The sequence below is a fragment of the Rhinocladiella mackenziei genome (genome assembly GCF_000835555.1).
Source record: "Rhinocladiella mackenziei CBS 650.93 unplaced genomic scaffold supercont1.2, whole genome shotgun sequence".
In the NCBI taxonomy this organism is placed as follows: domain Eukaryota; kingdom Fungi; phylum Ascomycota; class Eurotiomycetes; order Chaetothyriales; family Herpotrichiellaceae; genus Rhinocladiella; species Rhinocladiella mackenziei.
The window spans coordinates 180,611-204,001 of NW_013550603.1; the positions used below are offsets into that span (position 1 = coordinate 180,611).

The 23,391-nt window shown below is 50.6% G+C and overlaps 9 protein-coding genes across 9 annotated transcripts; 2 read left to right on the top strand and 7 right to left on the bottom strand.

The window, feature by feature from the left end:
* Positions 1-1,603: 1,603 nt before the first annotated feature.
* Z518_01869 (uncharacterized protein) lies at positions 1,604-3,642 on the bottom strand (the record flags this gene model as incomplete). The annotated part of the gene is made up of 5 exons (XM_013418898.1): positions 1,604-2,164; positions 2,222-2,311; positions 2,383-2,798; positions 2,873-3,012; positions 3,077-3,642. The coding sequence occupies 5 exons, from the start codon at positions 3,640-3,642 to the stop codon at positions 1,604-1,606; spliced, it is 1,773 nt and encodes a 590-aa protein (XP_013274352.1).
* Positions 3,643-5,407: 1,765 nt separating this feature from the next.
* Positions 5,408-5,946, top strand: Z518_01870 (uncharacterized protein; the record flags this gene model as incomplete). The annotated part of the gene is made up of 2 exons (XM_013418899.1): positions 5,408-5,723; positions 5,768-5,946. 2 exons carry the CDS (start codon positions 5,408-5,410, stop codon positions 5,944-5,946), a joined length of 495 nt encoding a protein of 164 aa, XP_013274353.1.
* Positions 5,947-5,955: 9 nt separating this feature from the next.
* On the top strand, positions 5,956-7,082 carry Z518_01871 (uncharacterized protein; the record flags this gene model as incomplete). Its single annotated transcript, XM_013418900.1, has 2 exons — positions 5,956-6,559; positions 6,712-7,082. The coding sequence occupies 2 exons, from the start codon at positions 5,956-5,958 to the stop codon at positions 7,080-7,082; spliced, it is 975 nt and encodes a 324-aa protein (XP_013274354.1).
* Positions 7,083-8,089: 1,007 nt separating this feature from the next.
* Positions 8,090-10,164, bottom strand: Z518_01872 (uncharacterized protein; the record flags this gene model as incomplete). Its single annotated transcript, XM_013418901.1, has 2 exons — positions 8,090-9,649; positions 9,694-10,164. The coding sequence occupies 2 exons, from the start codon at positions 10,162-10,164 to the stop codon at positions 8,090-8,092; spliced, it is 2,031 nt and encodes a 676-aa protein (XP_013274355.1).
* A 451-nt stretch (positions 10,165-10,615) lies between these two features.
* Z518_01873 (chlorophyll synthesis pathway protein BchC) lies at positions 10,616-11,867 on the bottom strand (the record flags this gene model as incomplete). Its single annotated transcript, XM_013418902.1, has 4 exons — positions 10,616-10,749; positions 10,801-10,906; positions 10,957-11,654; positions 11,729-11,867. 4 exons carry the CDS (start codon positions 11,865-11,867, stop codon positions 10,616-10,618), a joined length of 1,077 nt encoding a protein of 358 aa, XP_013274356.1.
* Positions 11,868-12,394: 527 nt separating this feature from the next.
* Z518_01874 (uncharacterized protein) lies at positions 12,395-16,962 on the bottom strand (the record flags this gene model as incomplete). Its single annotated transcript, XM_013418903.1, has 2 exons — positions 12,395-16,649; positions 16,697-16,962. 2 exons carry the CDS (start codon positions 16,960-16,962, stop codon positions 12,395-12,397), a joined length of 4,521 nt encoding a protein of 1,506 aa, XP_013274357.1.
* Positions 16,963-17,987: 1,025 nt separating this feature from the next.
* On the bottom strand, positions 17,988-19,011 carry Z518_01875 (uncharacterized protein; the record flags this gene model as incomplete). The annotated part of the gene is made up of 2 exons (XM_013418904.1): positions 17,988-18,673; positions 18,720-19,011. The coding sequence occupies 2 exons, from the start codon at positions 19,009-19,011 to the stop codon at positions 17,988-17,990; spliced, it is 978 nt and encodes a 325-aa protein (XP_013274358.1).
* A 315-nt stretch (positions 19,012-19,326) lies between these two features.
* Positions 19,327-19,590, bottom strand: Z518_01876 (uncharacterized protein; the record flags this gene model as incomplete). Its single annotated transcript, XM_013418905.1, has 1 exon — positions 19,327-19,590. One exon carries the CDS (start codon positions 19,588-19,590, stop codon positions 19,327-19,329), a length of 264 nt encoding a protein of 87 aa, XP_013274359.1.
* A 724-nt stretch (positions 19,591-20,314) lies between these two features.
* Positions 20,315-21,786, bottom strand: Z518_01877 (guanine deaminase; the record flags this gene model as incomplete). Its single annotated transcript, XM_013418906.1, has 2 exons — positions 20,315-21,507; positions 21,561-21,786. The coding sequence occupies 2 exons, from the start codon at positions 21,784-21,786 to the stop codon at positions 20,315-20,317; spliced, it is 1,419 nt and encodes a 472-aa protein (XP_013274360.1).
* Between the last annotated feature and the right edge of the window lie 1,605 nt (positions 21,787-23,391).

Sequence of the window (23,391 nt, forward strand, 5' to 3'; positions counted from 1 at the left end):
CCTTTCTGAATTCGTGTTCGATGGGGTGGTGTTCTAAGTGATCTGGGCCGGATATTGTCCTTGCTTTGCTGTACCGGGAAACCGCATCATTGGCTACCTTCGTTTTGGTTGGAATGCGTCTCTAGATTTTGATCGCTGGAGGCCAACGGTTTGATGTCTCTTGTGACCATTCTTCTGGTGTGTCATGAAGGTACAGTCCGGACAATTGAAGACCGGAGTTGGATCTCGTGACTTCGACCTTCGAGGTTGCCTTCAAACAAGCCATGACGAAGACCGTGGCGAAGAGAAGGAGTATCAGGTCCGCGACATTTATGCTCCAGGTTGTTGTGCGACTTCGGTGGACAAGTGGGAAAATCCTGGTACTCCTAGTAGCGAAGTGTTCGAAAATTGAAATTTGAAACCATAATGTTTCACTTACTCCACATATTTATCGGACGTGATGGTCACTGTAGACGTACAACTCGAGATCAGCTTCTTGGAAATTATTGCTTTTTGCAGACTGCATGATTGCGCACCTTCGGACGTCGATATCGAAAAGAACCCCTTTTTGTCTTCTATCTATATGTTAGCATAATTGAATTATCGCATAATCGATGTCAAGAACATACCAGAACTTTGGCTATCCTAGTCTTCCGTCGCCACAATCTCGGCCGCCCACCTGACGACTTTGACTTCACTTCCTTCGTCAACACACTGTCATTTGGTTCGTCATGGTGTAGAGATCATATAGGACCCTCTTCTTCTCAGTTTAGACCCAAAGCCTCTTTCCCTCTTTGGAGACTGTAGCGCACCATTCTGAAATTGGATTTTGAAGGGCAATTCTAGCATTGTTGTTGGGGTTCCGCTTGAGAAATCCAAGCCCATCTAATCTGAGATCCCATTGATGAGCAAGTTCAGCGTCGGCGGGCCCAACGACGGAGTAGAAGAAATTTGAGCTCCGGCATTTTCCGCTTAATTGTAATCTTGACCGCAACACTGATTTCTACCGAAGGATGGTGGACAGATAGAACAGAAAGCTCTGGCAGGATACTCATCGTTCCGAAGTTGAATGTCATCGAGTGCCCGTTATCACACACTTTGATAGGGGTCTCAAACGAACAAATCAGTCTGAATTACTAGGCTGGGAATGATGGGAGTGGAAAACTTTGACGGAGACTGAATTGATCCGAGGACACGCTGACGCGCGCGACCCGAAATGAAGGGACGCGGTGGACAATACTGATAGAGGTAACCGCTGAGTTAATGCGTGGGTCGTTCGATTGATGCTGATGGTTTCAACGTTGACACCTGCGCTTGTGACAAGAGGATAGGGTAGACAGGTGTCTCGGTTGGGGATCTGACACCCTGCGACGATCAAATTGAAATGAAGAATTGGACGGACCATAATAGTGGAATGTAGAAGTAAGAGGGAGTCGGTCTGACTATTATGCTGTATTTACAATTTCGCCGCGCTCAAGAGATGATGAGGTTGCGTCTACTCCATTCATTTGGCGAACTGTCAGTCGTCTGTATTTATGTCATTCTTCAACACTCCCTTAACATGAACACACCTAAATGACAGTGAGCTGTACGGAGCGGGAAAGCTTCTTTCTACCTCCCCCTCTCACGCCCATAGAACAGGTAAATTCCTGGCCAGATAATCGCCCCACGTCGGTAATTGCCTTTTCCACGGCGTCGGAGAACTAAGTTGCAAATCCTCTATCGCACTGGCCCAGCGTATAAGCTCGGCCTCACTCCACGCGGTTCCCATCAGTGCGAGGCCGAAGGGCATATTACTCGGTCCGCCGACGCCTGCTGGGACAGTGACCATGGGATACCCCGCCTGTGCCGCGATTTGATAGGTTTGGCCGACATCAGGCGGGCTCAGCAAGGCATCGAGCTTGATTCGCGTACCGTTGACGACAGGATGGAGGGCGGCGTCGATGCCTTCTTCGCGTGTGCTGCGTTGGCAGAATTCCAGGGCCTGGAAGTACGTTTCGTCCATAATGCCTTTGGACTCGAGGGAGGCGAGGAAGCCGTCTTGACCGGACCCAAAAGCCGGGTGGATACCGGGTAGACCGCCCTCGGCGCCGAGGTTGTCGACGTTATATTGGACAATATCTTCCAGCCCGCGGATGTCGGTGTTGCGGAGCTCGGACAAGTAGGATTTAATGTTGTTGTAAAACTGCATGTGATGAGTTTCCGTGCCGAGAGATATAAAGGGAGGGAACGTCTGGCTTACATCGACTTTGACGACGGTGTATTCACTCTCGTTTGGATAGCCCCGTGTACCGCCGTAGTCCCAGTCCCAGCCATCCGGGCTTACGATCGTCTGTGGACGTCGAATAACTGTGTTAGCCAACGCGGCTCTGGTCAATTTCGCCATTCACGAAAAGTACACACCTCATAGTTTGGCAGTTCTGTCCCATTAATGATGGTCGCGCCTGCACTTTCGATTAAAGCCAACAGTTCAAGCAAATTCGCATTCTGGCCTGCATCATTCCAGGCCCAGAAACTCGCCCAGGGTAAACCAAACGTGGCGCCTTTCAGTGCCGATTTATCAGTCAGGAACCGTGCGTAACCTCCCTTCGGGGTCTTTCCGATTTGAGCTAGGGTGTAGTTATCGCGCTCGTCGACTCCATAAATGGCGTCGAGGGCATACGTGGCATCCCGCACAGTGCGCGCGAAAGTTCCCACAGTATCTTGATGAATGCTCTCGGGAATTACGCCGGCGCGAGATGTCAGGCCAACGGTAGGCTTGATGCCGCAGATGGAGGCCCGTTCCGCCGGATTGATGACCGAACCGTCGGTTTCGGTGCCTGCGATTTTGGTCTTAGTAACGCTTCGCGCATGGCTGTCGATTGTCATGCACATATTTTAGGGAACATCTTACCTAGAGAAAACATTACTTGGTTGGCTGCGACGGCCACCGCGGAGCCTGAGCTGCTTCCGCCCGGATTGACGGTTAGATTGTAGGGGCTTCGAGCCTGGCCGCCTCGTGGGCTGTAGCCTTCGGAATAATTGTTGGACCTCCTGCATGTAACATGAGCGCTCTGTTCATAGTGAAAGGAAGGGCGGGGTTCGGAGGTTGACCGACATGTCAGCCCATTCAGACAACGTTGCATGACCCATCAGCAAAGCACCAGCATTTCGCAATTTCATCACCACATGGGCATCTCGAGGGACAATGCTCCCAATCAACATCCACGATCCAGCGGTGGTGTCCATGTGATCTTTGGTGGCGATGTTATCTTTCACCAGAAATGGAATGCCATGTAACGGGCCTCTGACTCGACCCGCTGCCCGTTCGGCATCCAAAGCCTGCGCTATGGCAAGTGCGTCGGGGTTCCATTGAAGAATTCCATTCACGTATCCATTCACCTGGGTGTAGCGAGCGAAATAGCACATGAGGATGGCGACTGCGGTAAGCTGGCCCTGATCCATGTAGTCTTGGAGCTGGTCGATGGTGGCTTCTTCCAACGTGACGCCTTGACATGGTGGCATAGGAAATCGTGCTATTGGAGAGGCATCTTCATTCGGATAATAATAGGGGAACGGATCAGTTAGTATTTGCGAGGACGCCAGGTTGACAGTTGCATTCTGAGCCACAGATTGTGATATGAGGAAACCGGCAAGGAACGGAAGAAACAGAGCATCGAGCATCTTGCTCAAATGGAGCAGGACAAGGGAGCCAGAACTTGCTTACCTTACCACCGCTAGCTAAAGAGATTGTAGAGGCGCAAGTACACCGAAAGCGCGGGGACAGCAATATTAACAACCTTTGGAGCGGAACTATTCACATGAGGTACGGGCGATGACCAAGTTGCATTAGCCTGCCATGAGGTTACGCACGACCATCGGTTGTGAGAAGATGAGCTTCGAGTTGCTAAATGGCGATTAGCCTTATCAACCATAACATGGTGAGTGGATTAGACACAGCTTTCTCATGGCCTGGAAGCGGGCGATCTGGACGTGAGATAGAGTTTGCAAGGATTCCCAAGGCCGATGACAGTCGGTGAAGCATCCCGGTGTGGCTGGGGGGGGGGGGGATTTTGTTGGGGAGAGGGTTGGTCAGTGATCGTGCACGTGACTAGTTCCTCATATCACGTGGCCACCCATACAGTCCCAGTCTCGAAGCGTCGACGATATCAAGACTTTCCTCTTCACATGCTGTTTTGTGTATTTTGGTTCGGGACCCAGAGGTACATGGGTGCTTCCAGGAGCTGCTGTTCACCGATTTCGACTTCCGATATCTCAACCGCCAAAGGAAGGAATGTGCAACAGGCAGGAATGCCCAACGTTTATATAACGAAAGCACTCTTATCTATCCCGCCGTTTGCTCGAATCACAGGAATATGACGTTTCTGGATGCCCAGCTGTGTGCATCGCTCGGTTGCCGGATTCTTGAGGTGACGACGCTACGAATTAGCTACTGCCATTGATGGCAGTTGCTGCCTATCAAAATGGGGCCATTGATCGTTTTGCAAGGCTTGTTTACGACATGGATATCTTCCCTCTCGGCCCAATCCGCGTCTTCATCTCTTCCAGTGTTGATGCTCACCGCGATCCTTGCCTCAGTCGGTCAGTCCCCCAACGGGCCGCACCAGGGCCTTCTAACCAAACCGGCCACACTGCTGGCGACGCCAAACCTTCAACCGTGACTCTGGCATCCGCGGATGGATGTGGGTGAGCAAGTGGACTGTCCCGGTCGACTTTGAAAGGGAACGTGATGAGAGATAGAGTGGGAAGGGAGTGGAACGTGATGGCAGTACGCCCTGGATAATGGAAGCGGTCAGTCCTGCCTGGCGCTGATGGACTCAGACAGGAGTCTCAGGTCCAGCTTTGGCGCCCTCCTAATGGTGAAGGAGATACTCCGCTACTCGCTGTATTCATGACATGATCTCTTCTTCCTACACCGTCTATCGCCTTGTCCTTCCATTCTTGAGGGTTCTCGCGAACCCCAGTCTCTCCTCCACATCATCAGCTTCTGGGCAATAAGAAAGCTGCATCTAATTCCCCAGGCCCTCTGGAGGAGAGTATCGCTCGCGTGGTCAACCGGCTGGCACCCTTCAGGGGCTCGGCTAGGCACGAGTTCCTCCTACCACTCAAGGCCTTACTGCATCAACCACTCAAAAGCAGAAAGCAGAGTTGAATATGGTTTTAGCATCCCTCCCAGTTCATCCACTCGCAATGTCGAAGCATCCACTATCAAGGCCGAACAAGTCCCCTCAGCCCGGATCAGTGTCCGCGGGAAGAATTCAACATTCAACCAAGCATGACCATTTCTTCTCCCCAATGCTTGCTCTACAAAAATGCAAATGGACTAGCATTACTCCGGATATTGGCTCAAGAAACTCGTTCATCTCCTCTAGACGGTGTTCTACTAGTTGGCCGAAGACCTCTCACGCCCCCAAAACAACCCTTCAACATGATAGCAATTACACATCAAGTCCCGCCACAGGAGCTTCAGCACTCCAAACAACGCCAGTTCCGTTTCTACAATGTGCTCATGGTAGTTCTCATGTCATTTGGCTCTATTGAATATGGCTGCAGTGCATCCATCATTGCCACTACCCTGGCTCAGCCGTCTTTCATCTCCTATTTCAAACTTGATACTCGAGACAATGCCACCGAATTGATCGCGACCACCAACGGACTCTACCAAGCCGGTGGCTTCTTTGGAGTGTGGACGGTCTCATTTCTCTCTGATCGCTGGGACGCAGGTTCTCGATTGGCTTATCTGCGTTTGTCAACCTCGTGGCAGCGGCCGGACTCACAGGCAGCGCAGGTTTTGGGGCCTTTATGATCGTGACCGCCATCCCGATCTGGATGAACGAAGTGGTCCCGCCCCAGGCCCGCGGGATACTCGTGGATTGCCACAACGTGGGCTTCCTTTTGGGCTATACCTTGGCCACGGTCTTCGGCTACGCGTTCTACCACCTTCCCAAAGACAACACCTGGGGCTGACGCGGCCCGATGCTCTTTCAAGCTCTATGGGTCATCATTCTTCTCTCTAGCATTCGCTGGATGCCCGAGTCCCCACGGTGGCTTATGATGCAAGATCGCCATGAAGAGGCCGAGAAAGTCCTCGCTAAACTCCATATGCCAGACGAAGCACGAGTCGAGGCCATCCAGATCCGACAGTCGATCGAATCTGACCGCCACCTCACCATCTTCTGGTGGTCCATGATCGCCAAGAAGAGCTATCAAAAACGCACATTCCTAGCCATCGGCATGGTTTTATCTATTCATACATCAGGTATTCTCGTTGTCAACAACTACGGGCCGACCATCTATGGTTCCCTCGGCTTTGATACCAACAAACAACTCATCTACCAGATGGGGTGGTGCTTCGTTGCTCTAGGGACGGGATTCATGTCCTTTTTCATCATCGATCGGTTCCTACGGAATAAGCTACTAGCCTTTGGTGTGGGAGGCTGTGCTTGCTGTCTTACGATTGTGTGTGCGCTGATCGGGAACTACGCAACGCCCGAGGCCTTGGAGCACCCGAACCGCACTGCGCTCAACGCTGTCATTGCATTCATTTACTTGCTCAATTGTTTCTATCAGCTTGGTTTGGGTAAGTCTGCCTTCTGGGTTTATCCAATTTCCATGGAAAATCCGCCGGCCATGCGACCGAAATGCCCCGTTTCTTTGCTTTTTCGCCTTCCGCGTCTCTCTGCTTCATTCTGGCGACACTTTCAAGCATTTGCTGACTTTATTTCACCGAAGATGGGGTCCAATTCGCGTTCCTGGGAGAGATATTTCCGAATCAAATCCGAGCAAAGGGTATGGTTGTTGGCGTTGCAACGATTTGTGCTATCAACATTCTCTGGCTACAAGTCGCACCAGTAGCCTTCAAAACGATTGACTTTTATTTTTACATGGTTTTCTTCATCCCGGGCTTTATCTGCACGGCAATCCTGTGGTTCATGTACCCGGATACGCTGGGAATTCCACTGGAAGACATTGCACGGATGTTTGGGGACCACGACGAAATCTACGGCAGCGACACGGTACAGGTGGATGATGGGCTCATAAAAGATGTTGCAGAAGTTGAAGAGAAGGATTTTCATACCAGCCATGTCGAGGACAAAGTGTGATTGTGTCTTGAGCTGTTGAAGAGTTGGGATTGCATGATGTGGGAAAGGGGACAGGTCAGCCTCGCGGACTAAAGTCGGGTGACGCCCTCCAAGGATGGACAATACACAATGCAGGGCAAAAGAATCCATTAGCATAGGAGAGACATGGAAAATTATTTGATTTCTCTGCGAAGGCACATAAGCCGTCATGGTCATCCATACCCATGGCCGCAAATACGGTTCCTTAGTCAATTCACATTCCCGGGTCTAGGATCGTAGTCTTAGACCAAGCCTTTAGCGATAGTACACCTTTGGCGTCCACACTGGACAGAAGAGCGCTCTACCTACTAGCCTACGGAGTTGGACGACCATCCTCGATTTCGCCTTATCTGGTATTGAACTTTTTCCGCATCGATGGGATGCTTTGCTATCAAAAGTATTCTTGGCACCTACAAATGGACCGAACAAGGAACCGAATTAAGAACCGAGCTCATGGCCTCGGTTAACTTATACACTTGACGGTGTCGGAGAAGATGAATTCCACTCTTTCTTGGATGATCATACTCATTCCCTCCCAAGGCTCGCTATTTATTTCTTGACAAGCTTCCAGGTTCTTTGAAAAATCCGATCTGGTACCATGAAACACAGGGGTAATGATCAGGGTAACCTAGATCTAATTATGTAGACAACAATTTCGTGTAATAGGACAGGTAGTCTTTCACTGCGGCCCCACCCCAAAGAAACCATGTATTAGATGGAGTTTCCTCCTACAGCAAAGCCTCGTTGAGATCAAGAAAGAATTCCCAGCCCGTATTGAAGTTCAGATACTCGGAAGAATCAACATACGGGTCTGCCCATTGGGGATACTCCAAACCATCCAGTGATCTATCGCTGTCACCGGCCAGCGCATTGTAGTGAAGAACGGGTAGTTGACCCGAGCCAACTAAACCTGTCCAGTCGTCCGGAGTAACAAGTGAACCTGATCTCGAACCACTGGCAGTAGCAGAATCGAGTGTAGTATTGATTGCTTAGGCATGAAAAGAAGACTCTCCCCCTGGTGCGGTCATCTCATTGTGATGGTCATTGTGTATGCCGTCTTTCGAAGTAGAAAGGCTTCCAGCCGAAACTTCAGTCCCTGTATTTGCATTTACATTCGTATTAACAGTAAATCTCTCAACCGATCTTGATCGCCGATAAAGTTTTGCCGCTGCGCTTGTCAGAAAATCGGTGGCGTATCGTGCATAGGAATGCACATCTTTCAACGCATCGAGAATCTCCAGACACGCTTCGAGGTGGTGATGGCTCTGACTTCGTAAGTGTGCCGTTTTAGAAGTCGAGTCACACAGATGCGTCACCGCGGCCTGAAGCATGAAAGTGAGCCCTTGAGAAGGCATGAAGCCGATGAGGTCTTGGATCTGAAATTCCTCTAGGATCGAGGAGATGGCATTGGCGGCGTGCCTCGCTTTGCGCTGAGAACACATTTCCGACGCAGCAAGATTGCGAAGAATGGGTGAGGGATAGGGTCGATGAAGCGCGCAGACCAGGGCGTAGTAGAAGAGGTTGAGAATACCGCAATGCAGAATCAGGATGTCTTGTCCTGGACTAAAGTAGAGAGATAGCGGTGTTCGATATCTGAGACTGTCTGGAAGATCTCGAAACCATTGGTCGAGCCGCTCAGAGCACGTTTGAATGTCGGATGTGTCTGCACTTGCGTGTGGTCCTTTGGGCACGAGCACCAGTGCAATTAATCGCGTGCTTCCGAGTTTTGGTGCAATTGCCGTATATCTCGATTTCAGAACGTTGGCAAGGTGATGACTGAGTTCGAGTTGCGCCATATACACTTCCCCCAGGCGAGTTTGCTGATCAAGGTCTCGCAGAAGGCCACAGTCCTCAAGCATGGAGCAGGTCTCGGGAGACGCTGGCTGGACGTCAAAATCTTCAATTTCCAGCTCGGGAAGTTCGCAATTCTCAAATGCAATGACGGGATTTTGACGAAGGCCCAAGGACAGAGTTCGATCGCGCATATAAAGAGACCACCAGATTCGCTTGCGAAGATGCTTCTGTTTAGCGGGAATACGCAGAGAAGATGGGTCTTTGTTCAACCCCAGCAGAAGAGCGATATTGTAGGCTATCGCGATGAAATATCGAAGATGCTTGGGCGAATCTCCATGCTCCTGGTAGCCGGTCATAAGAATAGCAGATTGAACGAGAATCAGTCGATCGGTTTCGCAGTCAAAATCGAATAATAGCCTGACTTTTTCTGCTAGTTCTTGCCTGAGTGCCATTCTGGAAGGATAGCCAGCTTCGAAGATGTATTCGGCATCCACGAATGGTGAACCCGCGAGCATGATGGCTTGGAATAGTAACAGGCCCACCTTTCCTTCTCTTCCATCTGTTGCGACAGCTTGGAGGACGTGGTGAAAGTCTGCCAGGGGCAATTGAGGATAGGCAAACTCAACGTAGCGCATGAGAATGGCATTTCGGATTTTCTTTGGCGGTATGGCCAACGCCCCTTTCTCGTGGAGAAATTCATGATATTGGAATGTTCGATACGATCGTATGGGAGCGATGAATGGAGGCAGAAGCCGCTGCCAATTCCGTGGTATCAATCTCTCATTGTTTTGCTGGCAACCGTTTCTGGAGCCTGAGTCAACGGGTTCGTTTCGTTGCCATTTTTGAGCAGGTCAATTGTAAAGTCGGGAAAAAGGTCTTCATTTGAGTCCGGAAGGGGATGCCCGTCTTCTTGGTGAGCAATCTCTGGAAACTGGTTCTGTTCCACGGTCGACGCATCCGCTGCTTCTTCTGCTTCCGTCGCAGTGGGAGGCAGAGTATCAGGAGCGTCATGAACTGATCCTGACCCTGATAGATCTTCCGATGGAGTAGCATATGCAAGAGCAGGTGTGGAGGTCGTCTTGATACGGCGACCAGTCCCACGCTTTCGTCGCCTCGCGTGGACCTCAACACATTGTATGTGGTCGAGCTCACAATTGGTGCATCTTTCCGATCTATGGACAATATCACAGCGGACTTTTCTTGCTCTGCAACGCTCGAATGCTCTCGAGGCTCTGTGCTTTGGGGTCTTTCCAGTCGTGATGGACGCCATTGTCAATGCAATCACGTTACAGAGGGAAAGTGTATGTGTTATCGAGAAGGAAATTCTGAAATCCTGGACAAATCGGAAAGCTTAGTTCTGTACCCAGAAAGTGATCACCGGTCGGTACACGGGTTTAGTATCCTCAGGGTCTGGACATGGTCCTTGATGACAAATGCGGCATTGATGAACGTGGATGAAAGCAGAGAAAACGCGGGAAGAAGCTCGGAGAGGACTGATGTCCAGGTTTTCCGGGTGTGGAGATCTTATCTATTATTCTGAGGTACGAAGTTTCTGCCTTGTGATTATAGAAGCTCTTCTACGATAGATTCTGTATCCTTTTTCTGGCGGTATGCGGCAAGAGTGGTTCACTACCGGCTGGTGAGGAGACAAGGCTGTGAGAACATATTTTTGTCCACTGGTTTGAATTGCAGTTTCAGGCGATATGTATCAATAAGCTGTCTCACTTTTTCTTTGGAGAAATGAGAATTTTGATCTGGTCATCTCTATTGTTCACCAGTTCCTCAAATCCTTTAGGAACAAGATCTTCCAGTGATATCCGGCTCGTAACCATCTTTTCATATCCTTTAAAATGACCTAGGGGAGTCAGCAGAATGCATCAAGCAGAGCCAGTGACGAGAGTTGTACCTTGTCCGATCAATTTCATAACTTCCCGGAAATCTTCCTCGTTGTAACAACACGAGCTTATGATCTTGATCTCTTTGAGGAAGAATGTAAAGAATTCGATCATCAACTGCGGAAAACCTGCTCAGCTTTGAGTCGGATAACAGGAGTCAGCCTTACCGGTTTCTCCCACATGGCAATGTTGACGAAAGTTCCTCCTCGTGCCAACGCATCAAATCCGGCCTCAAGGCCGGGCTGGACACCGGCACAGTCAAACACCACATCCACACCTTTCCCGCCTGTCAACTGTCGGCACACTCCACCCACATCCTCCGTCTTGGGATCAATAACTCTGTCCACCATGTCCTTGGCATGCTCCCATCTTTTCGCCGTCGGCTCGCTCAAAAGAATGCTCTTCACACGCTGTGCCTTCAGTACAGAGATCATGGCAATTCCGATGGGACCGCCGCCCACGATCAGCACATCTAGACCTTCCAGTTTGACTCTGGCAGCTTTAGCTGCATGATAACCCACCGCCACCGGCTCTATCACCGCTGCAGACTCGAGGCTCACATTTCCCGGAAGCGGGTGTAAATGGCCTTCCTCCACGGCCACAAATTCGGACAATCCGCCACCACCTCTGCAACCACTGCAACCCAAGAATGCAAGTTTATGGCACATGTGGTCGTTGCCCGAAAGACAGGGTAAACATTCCCGACACACGACGTGCGGGTCGGCCATCACGGCCTGGCCTACTTCCAATTTCGATCCCTCCGGGGCTGATTTGATGCGACCGCAGAATTCATGGCCAAGGGTTATCGGTATATATCCGCCTGTGAGGGCATGTGGCCGTTCGGGCGTTGGGATTCCCAACGGACCTGTATGTTGCTTCAATGATAGTTCCCCGTTTCTTTAAGATAATTTGAATGCGTGAGGCTTCAAGTGAGCTCACCTGCGACGTATTCGTGCAAATCAGTCCCACAAATGCCACACCATTCGATCTCGACCAGACATTCTCCAGGGGCAACTTCAGGGATGGGAACATCTTCGATGCGGACGTCGTTTCTGCCGTAGTATCGTGCCGCTCTCATCTTCGATATTGTTGTTGGCAAGTCCGGTGTAGGGTCTGAAAGACAACTATTTCACCAGAGAGACAACGAACTAGAATAATACTAGGATAAGTAGGTCAGCTTTTGGCCCGGATGTGCGGTCAACCTTATATAAGGTGGGGGAAGCGAGAATCACAGCCTCGGATAAGAGCTCGGTCGTGTCGAATCCCCACCGTTTTGTTCAGTGTGGTACGTGAGCACTGAAGCGAGTCCGAGATCTCTACAGAATGCCGATAGAGAGTCTGTTTACGGTAGCAATACAACCATGTACTGTACGTCGTCTCGCTGGAGCGTCATCACGTTTCGAAATTTAAACCAATAATTGGCCCAGTCATGTAGTTCAAGAGAAAAGATATGGCAAGGAACATTGCGACCGACGCTTTGCGGGTTTCTATGCTACACAGATAGCCCACTTCGACCATGGGCTGAATAATACTAGTAGTACATTTCCACTATGGGGTCGTCGTCACGACCATTTCTAACATGTCTAGTCAACATGACAGGGTTATTTAAATGCTGGCCCTCCTCGGTGCCATGGCTCTCAAAAGGCGCTTTCCTTCCTCATCATCGCCACCGGTCCAAGCGTCAATAAGACTCTTCAATTCGCCCTCGCCCTTCAAGCGGGCTAGATATTCCTTCGCATAAGAATAGCCAATTTCCAGAATCTCATCGAACTTAGCAAAGTCCAACGTGGCATACGCATCGATTGGCGGCCTCATATATAGACACCCAGGCGTAGTTTTGGCACGCTCCAACGCGTCGACGGAGCTAACGTAGGCGAGGCGCGCTTGTATATCGTTAAGATTGGGCGGGTTGGGGACCGAAGAGAACGGGTTCCATCGATTCAAGAGCGCCCAGAAACCAGAGAGCGTGTCGCCGTATTGCTGGGGGGTGTCGTCGTCTAGACTGCCGACATCCACGGCAAAGACGAGGTCCGTACCGAGGCTCTTCATGTGCTGCACGGTCAAATTGTCGATGTATCCGCCGTCCAGGAGCATGCAGCCTTCATCACAGATGGGCGGGATCAGGCCGGCCAGGGACATGCTTGCGCGAACGTATCGCCATGCGTAGCCTGAGGTGTGGATCTCGGGCCGTGATTTGCTGATGTTGGTGGTGTTGCAATAGAAGGAGAGCCAGAAATCTTCGATCTGAGAGTCTCCAAAGGCCTTGAATATGCCGCGGTTGAATTCGTGGCCCGTCGTGTACGAGGCCGAGGGGTATGTTAGATCTAGTGCAAACCTCCACATGCTACACATGCGACCGGCGAATTTCTTCGCGCGTCCGTACATGGGGACCAGGTCGGCGTCACGAGCGTAAAGTCCACCGATGAACGCGCCGATGGAGGTGCCGCCGACGATGTCGATGGGTATTCCGGCCTCTTCCAGAGCACGAATGACGCCAATATGGGCAATGCCTCGAGCCCCTCCTCCACCGAGGACGAGACCGACAGACTTGCCACAAAGGCGTCTTGCAAGGCGATGAAGGTCTCCTTTGAAGGGAGTATCGGCGGAGTATAGCGGAGCTTGTCGGACTCTCCGCGAGGTGTACTTTTGTATCTCGGCCTGGATGACTTGGACCCTTTGCTTGATGGCCGACCCTAATCGCCTGGGCTGAGCATGAGGGGTGGCTTCCGGACTGACGCGAAAAGCCATTTGAATGTGATGATGACCTCCATTGATCCACATTCGATTTCTTAACCACCTTCTCGTCAGACCAGGTGGGGAATATCGGTCCACATGAAGAAGAACGAGATCTTTTCGCGCGGTGGTCTTCATTCCAAGAAGGTATCGTTCATATTCGCCTATGCTGGGCGAGCTTTCCGCCAATCCTACCAGCAAGATGCAATCGGCTTGTGATATGCAGGTCTGCGTCCAAGGGGCATTGACACTGGTATCGGCGATATAGAGAACCATGCCGTATTTCTCCTCCAGGTCGGCAAGATATTGCGACAATTTCAGCCGGCCCATTCGACTGAATGCGTGACGACCTAAATGACTGAGGATGAGAGCTTGATTCAGGAGTGAGACGCCATTTGGCACCCCGACCTGACTCAAAGCCGCCGATAACCGATTACCAAATTCGATTACGGGCACTCCCGCAGTCACCGGTAAGACTGCTATCGTTCGCAAATTCAAATTGGATGTGCTTGAGTCGCTTAGTGCCGCCCTCTTCCGTTCCTGACCTTTCTCTGTGAGAGGGGCTTCGATGAGCGCGCGCATTCGTTGCGCTATCAATTTAGAGATTTGGATGGTAATGCTGGGATGTTCCTGTGCCAAGCTGTTGAAAAGGCTTCGGGGGAATTTGGCGAGTTCAGTATCTCGGATGGCATGAAGAGTGGCAGGTCTGGTACCATCGGTCATGACTTCAAGCTCACCGATACTCTCGCCTTGACCATATTCCCCCGTGACTCGCATAGTTCCGCCCTCGAGTTCACGAACGGCTCTCAATCGACCGTTGAGAACTATATAGATGGCGTCGCTATCATCACCTTGATGGTGGATGACTTGACCCGCATTTACTTGAACCCATTCGAGAGCAAAATCGATATGGAGAATCAACCGCGGAAGAAGGCTTGTGAGGCGTTTGGCCATGGTCAAGAGGACGATGGGATATTTCTCCGCGACTCTTTCCAACGATGATCGGGGGAGGAATCCGACATACACGTCCGTCTTCGCAGTCACATCTGTGAAAGACCGGTACGACGACAGAGTTCCGACATAGCCGGCAATACCACCAGGCTTGACCAGGAATAGGGGCTTTTGTACCATTCGTCTGCCATCTTTCGGTTGACCAGGGACACCAGGAGTTGAGGACGCCCGGGAAGTCGCAGTTTTCGTTCTTCGGGCTCGAGGGAGTGGTTCATCTCTGGGGTTCTTTCGCTCACTGGAAGATGAAGATACGTTTTTCTCTTCTTTTTCTTCGACCGGGATGCTGACGTCGAGAAAGCCGTCAATCACGTAGTAAAGGCCTGGATTTCGTTCACCTTGCTCGACTAACACAGAACCTCTGGGGAAAAAGACAATTTCCACATCGTCTATTAATTCTTCGTCCAGCGTTCGACCCTGTAGCGGACCACTCACACTGGTTGCCGACGCGGAGACTGACTCGGAGTCGCCATCGGCAGGGTCATCATAGGGGTCGATGAAACCAAACGCATTATTAAAAATCGCTGTTTGTCGTTTTGCATCATACGAAACAAGACGTGGAGATTGTTCCACGGAAGTGGGCCCTCGTCTCAAAGACTGATTGATCGCATTACTGAGCCCGAGTGCTTTGGCCATACATTCGAGTACAGATTCCCGAAATAAGCTGTCTTCATGGACCGAGTCTTGTCGATGTGGGATGTCATTACCAAACGGTCGAAAGAGTTGCTCTTCACGAGTTCCCATGGGACTGCTGTTCAGTTCTAACCTCAATGCGTCAGGGTTGGCTCCCATACTTGTCCAATGAGAAGTGGATCGAAGATGGAGACCGGTGGGTCGCTGACTAGGTCTGGAACTTCCATGGAGGTCGCCCGAGCTAACGTCCCTGTCTCCCGTTCTTGGACGTACTGAATTTCGGCTTCCTGCCTTTGGATTCAACGACGACATCGATCCTCTCGCTGCCGCGAGTCGGGCTGCCGTGGCTGCTTCTCTTCGGAGTCCGCTCGAAGATCTTCTTCGGTTTGCGATGGGATTGTGTAAGGCAATTCCTTTGCTCCCTTCCTCCGGTCCCATCCGATCTCGTTCCTTTGCAAATTTGTCCCGGAGTCTGTCCAAGGCATCCCCACGAAGATGGTGGGGCAGATCATAACTGGTCAACTTGTTCATCAACTTCTCAATTTGCAAGACCTCCGAAGTAAGGCCCAGATACTGGTGTGCGGTTGACAAAGTCACTCGGTGCAATCGAGTAAGAATCACTTGAACTATGTGAGCTGTTGCTTTGGGGTATACTCGCGTCAAGCGGCGAAATGCGCTGGCCGGGATGATGGCTATTGTAGTATCCACCACTGCTCGAGCCACGATGTCGGGATGCGCTGAAGGACCTCTCCTGGGTTTAGCTGGTTGATTCTTGAACTGGCGCTCATCAAACGCCGGCTCAAGAGCCAATGGAGGTACCGTGGGAAGCCTGGGTTTATGGGGCTCCTCTTGGGAGTCGGGAATGGCCATTGCTGGTGTTGATGGCTGGGTCGTCGGACTAGCAATGCTTGAATCCGGAGTGTGATTCATGTGATTGGCGAATCGAGAGCCAATAGGAAGTTGTTCGTCAGGGCGTAACCTTATATCTTCGGTGAAGAGGGACAGGATTGAGAAGAGCGAGGACATGGAAGCTCCATTCTTGACTTCTGTAAGCAACTGGTAGCCCTGGTTGCCTTCATGATAGCCTTCTTCGTCATCGAACAAATCAATTTGACCACCGTTCTTCTCGGAGCCTTCCCGCAAGGACTTGACAAAAATTTGTACAAGTCCGTCCACAACCAGACAAAAGCCCTTCTCTTCCTCGAGCAGTAGTGTTTCCCCAGCAATGAGTTTCCTAGTCTGCATCGTCCTGGTCAACTCGTGGAATACGGGCCTCTCCAAGTACCCAAACACCTTTATGGCGCTGAGGAATTCATCCAGATAATTGGCCAATCCCTGTTTCGAGCCCCCATCTTCCGTATTGGGAAACAAATCTATTTGCGGCTCTTTTCTCTGCGGTTCTTGAGGCAAGCGTTCATAGACATTAAGGTAGCGGTAGCGGATGAACCAACTGATGGTCGAGACAATGGCGAGGAATATCAAAAGCCTGCCCATAGTTAGCCCCAACTCGATATCCGGCTAGAGGCGACATACAACGTGGTGAAATTCATGGTAAAGGTCAAACTCATGGAAAAAAGAGTGAACAACCATGTCGGCAACGTGATGGTCGTGAATGCGATGACCCAGAAGAGAGCACTGGGAATGAACGTCACGAGGGATATGAGGGCAGCACCAAAGCCAGAGCGCTGTGCCACTTGGGCATGTTGCTCGGTTGCCTTGATCAAGGCCGAGGTGGCGGAGAGACTGGGGGATTCGAGGCCTGCCATTGAGGCGGTGATGGTCCCCAAAGATGATGGCATTGTGAGGGCATGCATAGGTCACAGGGACCAGACATTGTCTCTTAGTGCTTGCCGAGCGAATGAAGGCAGAAGCAATATGATGGTCGTAAGATTAGAGAAGAGCAAAAGGCTCTAGTAAACCATTGCTGATCAATGAAAAGTGCACGTGAAGAATGGTGTGAGAGTTACGTCGGAAATGGGTGTGGGGAAAATACCGGTATTATATAAGCACTTCGATATCACGTGAGTATTCTGGTCCGTTGGTATATCTATATCATCTCACTCAGATCCACGCATCAGCCGTCTCCATCGGCGGAATTATTAATAGGATTTTCTTTCGTGTAAGCTACTACTACCGCTACCGCATACGGCTGCCACATTTTGTTCTTGTGGGAATCTACATAGTCACAGATACCCCAGATGATAAGACATGGAAAACTCTCCATCAAGCCAGCTGCCTCCATTTCCACACAGATTATCCCTGAGTCTTGCTTCAATCGATTCCGTGTGACACTGTCCCTGACCAAGGCATTAGCTGAACCGATAGTGCCATAATGGACCCGTGGACCATTACTCGTTCGGTTCTCTCGGACAACGAGCCTTGCAAAGTCGCAGCTACCACAAGTCGAGCCCCCTTGATGAGCATAAGTATCTTCATACAGGAGATCGTGCTCTGAACCCGGGTGCATGTAGAGTTCTGCCAAGTGGGGGAATTTGTGCAACATCTCCGACAAATGGCGGTGGGTTTGGTTTCCGCTAATGCTGAGCTCTTAGCTTCTTCACAGTTCCACCGGGGCTTCCCCGGGGTTCCTATCCTCTCAAACACCCCATTCGGACAGGACTTACCCATATCATACTGCACAACACCGCCGAATGTTGTCGTGGGCTTACTAACAACAACATCACCGAGTCGGATGTCATCTCGCCCTGGGATCCCGCCTCGATCCCAACAAGAAGAGCGAATCTGATGTACGGGAAGTCGTTCAAAAGTTGTGTGGCCACGCTCGCTGCGTTGTTGTTTCCTATGCCCGGCATAACTGCAATAATCACATTGTGTAAGCGTTCCGAGCCCCGATTGTCGGAAGTGTGGGATCCACAGGAGCCAATTCAATGGCCATTGGGCATATGCAAGCGACAGTATAATCTCTATGAGAGAGCTTGAATGATTCATCTCGAAAACGAGAACTCGTCTTTGATGACTTGTTTGTGAGTACTGGCAAGCCATTTAGGAGGAGAGGAGGTGGAGCAGGTAGAGGCCAATTGGACAAGTCTAAAGATGATGAAGATGGCGTAGGCCATGCGGACCTAGCATCATCGTGATGCTTGCCCGGTATAGAAAGTGAAGGAGGCGGTCGGCCGTCTGGGGGTCCTGAAGTATTGTTGGCGACGTTCGGTCTAGATGTATCGATCGATGCTGTGTCCTGACTCCCGTCCAAACGCAAGCTTTCCTCACTGGTTTGGGGACCAGCGAAGGTGATTGGATTTTCAAGGGCCTCGTCCACGCCGACATTCTCATCCCTTTGAGTATCGCCACTCACGCCTTCTGACAGCATTTGGACAACTTGCACTTTGGGATTAGAGACTTTCAAGTCTGGCGCAGGTGCTCCATAGGACAAGAGGAGATCAAAAACGTCAAACCTTGAAGTGCCCTTGGCAGCCTCTAGCGCCGTGCCGAGTATCTCGCCCGGAGCATTGATGTCGGCTCCCCCTGTCCACAAGCAGACGAACAATGCTAGTATGACCGGCATGACACGCGGCTTGAAGTGTAGTGCACTCACCTTTGCCTCGGGCGTGGACACTCGCGCCGGCATCGAGCAATATCCTTGCCATTTCTGTCTTGCACACCACGGCAGCTGTTTGAAGAGGGTTTCCATATTGACCACCTTTGGCATTCACATCAGCACCGTACTGGATCAGGATTCGTGCGACCTCGACTTGACCTCTCGAGGCTGCTGCGAGCAGAGCTGTCCTATGCAGGGAGCTTGAAGTATTGACATCTGCCCGAGCCTTCAAGAGGAGTTTGACAACATTGCGATGTCCTTCGGCCGAGGCAATTTGCAGTGCGGTCATCTCCCTCGGACCCTTTGCATTCGGTGCGGCGCCATTGTCTAGTAAGAACTGACAATTTTCGTGTGGCCCAAGGCGGTAGATGCGTGTCGGGCGCTGCCTTCTATACCAGGTTGAGCATTTGGGCCGGCACCGCTTGCCTGGCAGCTTGAACCAGCACTTTATCAATGGCAAGTTAGTGCGCCACATCGTGCTTGTATTCTTCTCTTATGTTGACCTTTCCGACTTTGAAGCGGTGGAAAAAGGAAGTCAAATGACCGAGCCTGTTAGGAGACGTCGAGTTTGTCGACTGCAGCTCCTGAGGAGAGATTGGAATCTCTAGCCTCGATGGCTGGATCTTCTGTAATCGTTGTCGACGAAGCTCGCGGACCCAATCAAAAAAAAGGCATTTTCCACATTGACGCAATGTTTGGCCGAGCTTTCAACGAACATGCATCCAAGTTCTTTCGCAAGAGCAAATCCTTCGGCGGTGGAGACCTCTCTCTCTTCATCCTTATCAGACTTGTGTGCTACCAAGACCACTGGTGTCAACCCAGGATCCCATACGGGCTTTGCTGCCAGATCATCCGGCTTCGTTGCCATGTTCGGGTTCGGCGCGAGCGAGAGTGTGTGTGACGATTTGCACTTGGTGATGGAACGCGGTTATTTTCTCGAAAGAGTCTCTCGAAGTAGAGCTATACATCAATATTGCTGCCTCGCTATCTCTTATCCACTGTACGCGAAGCGCTGAATATTCCTCCTGTCCCGCGGTATCTAGGACTTCAAGAACACACGTTTCATGATCGATGGTCACTTGCTTCCGATAGCTGTCCTCAATGGTGGGATCATATGCCTTAGTAAAGTGATTAAGCATCATCTGCTGGCCGTAGTCAGTCTTATGGACAGACTTTCGAGGTCCAGATTCCAGTCAGACCTCAAGGTCCGGACCATGAGGTTGTGCATCGAAGGTAAATTTTAGCCTGAAAAGCTAAATTGGGGTAAGTGTTAGCGAGATGGAAAGAGACCTCTGTGACGGATGATAAAGAACTTAAATAATCGACTTTTGGCTTTACTCATCATGATGGTAGAAAGAAAGTGTCTGATGTAGCATCCGCCCCATGTGGACTTATCACCGATTCGTCTCTCGTGTGTGGATTGAGACAGCCCTGTCACGTGCAAGGCTCCCCGCTAGGTCTTCATTTTTCACTTCAGAGCACCTGAGGATAGAATCAATTTCGTTGGTGTCATTGTCATCGTAATTCAGAGTTTAGAACTTGGAAAAGTTCCATAAACACCAGATATCATATCAAAAACTCTGTTGTCTCTTTCATGACCGCCTCTCATGTACCAGTCTTCCCCCAACCCATACCCGTTGAACATTTCTATCGTCCCCATTCCATACCCATTTAGCCACCCGATCATCCCATTGCTCCCAGCCGAAAATATCCACACCCGTCTCCTCTCCGTCACCACTGGAGCTGACATCTCCCATGATGATCTCTTGAACATCCCACAGCATTCCTTCCTCAAACCCGCCGAGACGACCTTCCATGCCCACCACTTTTGCTCCGCCCACGGTTGCTAGCCACAGGCCCTCTGCTACTCCGAGGTTATACCTGCTGTCACCGCCGTTGATAAAACCAACATGACGACTCACAATGCAAGCGTTTCTGACGGCATCGAGGATACTCGGGCTGTATCCACCACTGACATCAGTTCCCAGGCCAACCTCAACCCCCTCATCCAGCATCACCCGTACTGGACAAAAGCCACTTCCCAATGCACTGTTGCTGGCGGGACAATGACTGACCTTCGTCTTTCTCTCTTTGATCAGCCGCATCTCTTCCTGGCTGAGATGAACTGCGTGAGCCAAGATGGTTCGGGGAGTTAGGAGTCCATGGTGGTCGTAGACATCAGTGTACGTAGCCTGGTCGGGAAACAGCTCTTTCACTAGTTGAACCTCATTCAGGTTTTCCGAGATATGTGTCTGAACTCGAATGTCTTCTTCCTTCGCCAGAGAGCCTAATTTCGACAAAGTTTCTGACAAGCAACTTGGCGCAAATCTCGGGGTAATTATATGGGCCAAAAGCTCACCGGAAGGGTCCAGGGACCTGCAATATTCTATGCTAGCTTTCGTATTGGTAAGCGTCTCCTCTGAGCTCTCGTCACGGTAATAATCTGGGCAAGTCTCTGGTCGATCCATGCATACTCGGCCAATATAGGCTCTTTGGCCTTTGTCGAAAGCGAGGTCGGCGAGCAAATTGGTGGCATCAAGGTGAATGGTGGCGTAGTATGAGGCCGTAGTTGTTCCGTTTGCAAGTGTGCGCGAAATTATTCGGTTGTAAACTGCCTTCGCTCGAGCCAGAGGATTGGGAGGTTCCGTTGCATCCTTGTACATCGGGGAATTAGTGTTACCAAGAGATGACTCCAAGGGGAATGTGTATGTTGTCAACCAGTCTAGAAGCGTCGATTTGCCAAATATTCCCACATTCGGGTATTGTGAAGCATGAATATGAGTGTCTACACAAATTTCAGGGTTAGTCTGCAAGAAACGATGATGCTGGATCACGTACCAATGAACCCCGGAAAGAAAAATCCGTTCTCTTTTGTCGTCACCACCGGTGCCTCAACTCCAAACTTGCTGATTGCATCATTGGGACCGTTCACAGTCCAGTCTGCCCGTTCTATAACACCTCTACCGTTCTTCTTGTTCACCAGCACAGCGCCGGTTCGAATCAAGAGCTCCTCTGGCTTTGGGGTCGAGATGAACCGACCAAAATAAATTGTCTCTTGACCCATTCTATCACGAAATACCGGGAATTCAACGCCGACAATCTAGTCCTTGTGGAAATGTGGACCTTGTAAAAGAAAGTGAAGCGACACACACAACATATCAACCTGTAGAGAATGACAATCAAGCCTGGGAGCGCCGAAGGAGCTCTTATCAAAATACGAAGAAGCAAGAAAAGTTGGGCAGCCAATCGGAGTTGGCCTGAAGAGGCGGTCGGCGGCTGCCGATTTGCTTCAAATTTCTTCAAACTCTCAGTGGAAAAGGTCTTGAAGGAGCAGAGAAAGACGTGTACGGCGTGGAGGTAGTATTCGTACGATTCGTTCAATGCAACGGCATCTTCATCATAGATCAATTGCTCGTTTGATATCCTGGCAAGGAATACCGAATGTAGAGTTGCCCATCGCATAGCGCTGACCTTTTACAGGATTTGCCGAGGATCTGGTGAACCGTGGGCCCTGTATGCTCATCAGGCGTCTCGCTTAGGTGATGACGACAGACTCACTGGGCGCCTTCTGTTTAAGACTAAGCATTACAGCAAGACCAGCTACCTCGTATTGATTGGCTACGAATATGAAGTGAGATTTTAGAACTGTCATTACTCACCCGTAACTAGCATCGTGGGGAGGCCCTGCCAAAATTTTTTCACAGCTTCTTGCTCCTTTCACTTCTCATAGTCTGATGATTCCAACCAATACGCCACGGATGTTGTTGACTAGGGCCCATCTCGCGTTTGACTGTGGCTGTCATCTTGGAGATGGTCCATTCGATTGGCTGGCCGAGTCAACGAGGTGTAGAGAGTCAATATTGTCTGATTTTTCTCAGGCGTGAGTTCGTCATGTTGTGGTCCAAAGAGAGCATAGGCGAATCGCAAAGCCGTTACTTTCCAGATTTCAAGGTATTATCATCTTACCAGAGACGAGGCAAATGACAATCTTTTGGGAGAAGGTGGTGAAGATGGAGGGGGGAAGAGAGAGGCAGCCTTACTTGCGGGAGAGTTTGGTGGCCTTTAATGAAACTATGAGGAGGTCTGTCGAAGAGACCAACGTCGATTTAAATGAACAGATGGGAATCAATTGTCGCTGAGGTCGGGCCAGGTAACCTCTTACCTGCGCCTTAATACGACCTGGAAAGATCCCTTGACGCCCTCGACGCCCTTGAAGTTCATAAACGAGCTTCATGAGCCACGGGTATGGACCATCACCCCGAGAGGTCTTGTGTTCCAGCTTAATAAAGAACCGTCCAGTGATTGCGCACAGCATTCATTAGATAGTGACTGAAAAGGGGAACATCAAGTCATCACTATGGATTCTTTCCAGCATGTCGGGCTCGAGGAAGAGATAGAATAGACGACTTTGAGGCGTATCAGGGCCAGGACCTTACGACATGCTTTCTTTGTGGAAAGAAGATTGGCCCTTTTTGACACACGGCTGCGCATATGGCTGTCTCGCTTTGGATCGACGCCGCTCAGAACGCCACTATTCTTCACTTTGTGGAAAAGTTGATACCCGACGTCAAGCTAAGTTCAATCTTCAAAGTTCAGCCATCCGATCCACCCAGGGTCCAGGGCAGACCGTATTCGTGTTTACGACCCAGTCAAACTCTTGCTTTTCATT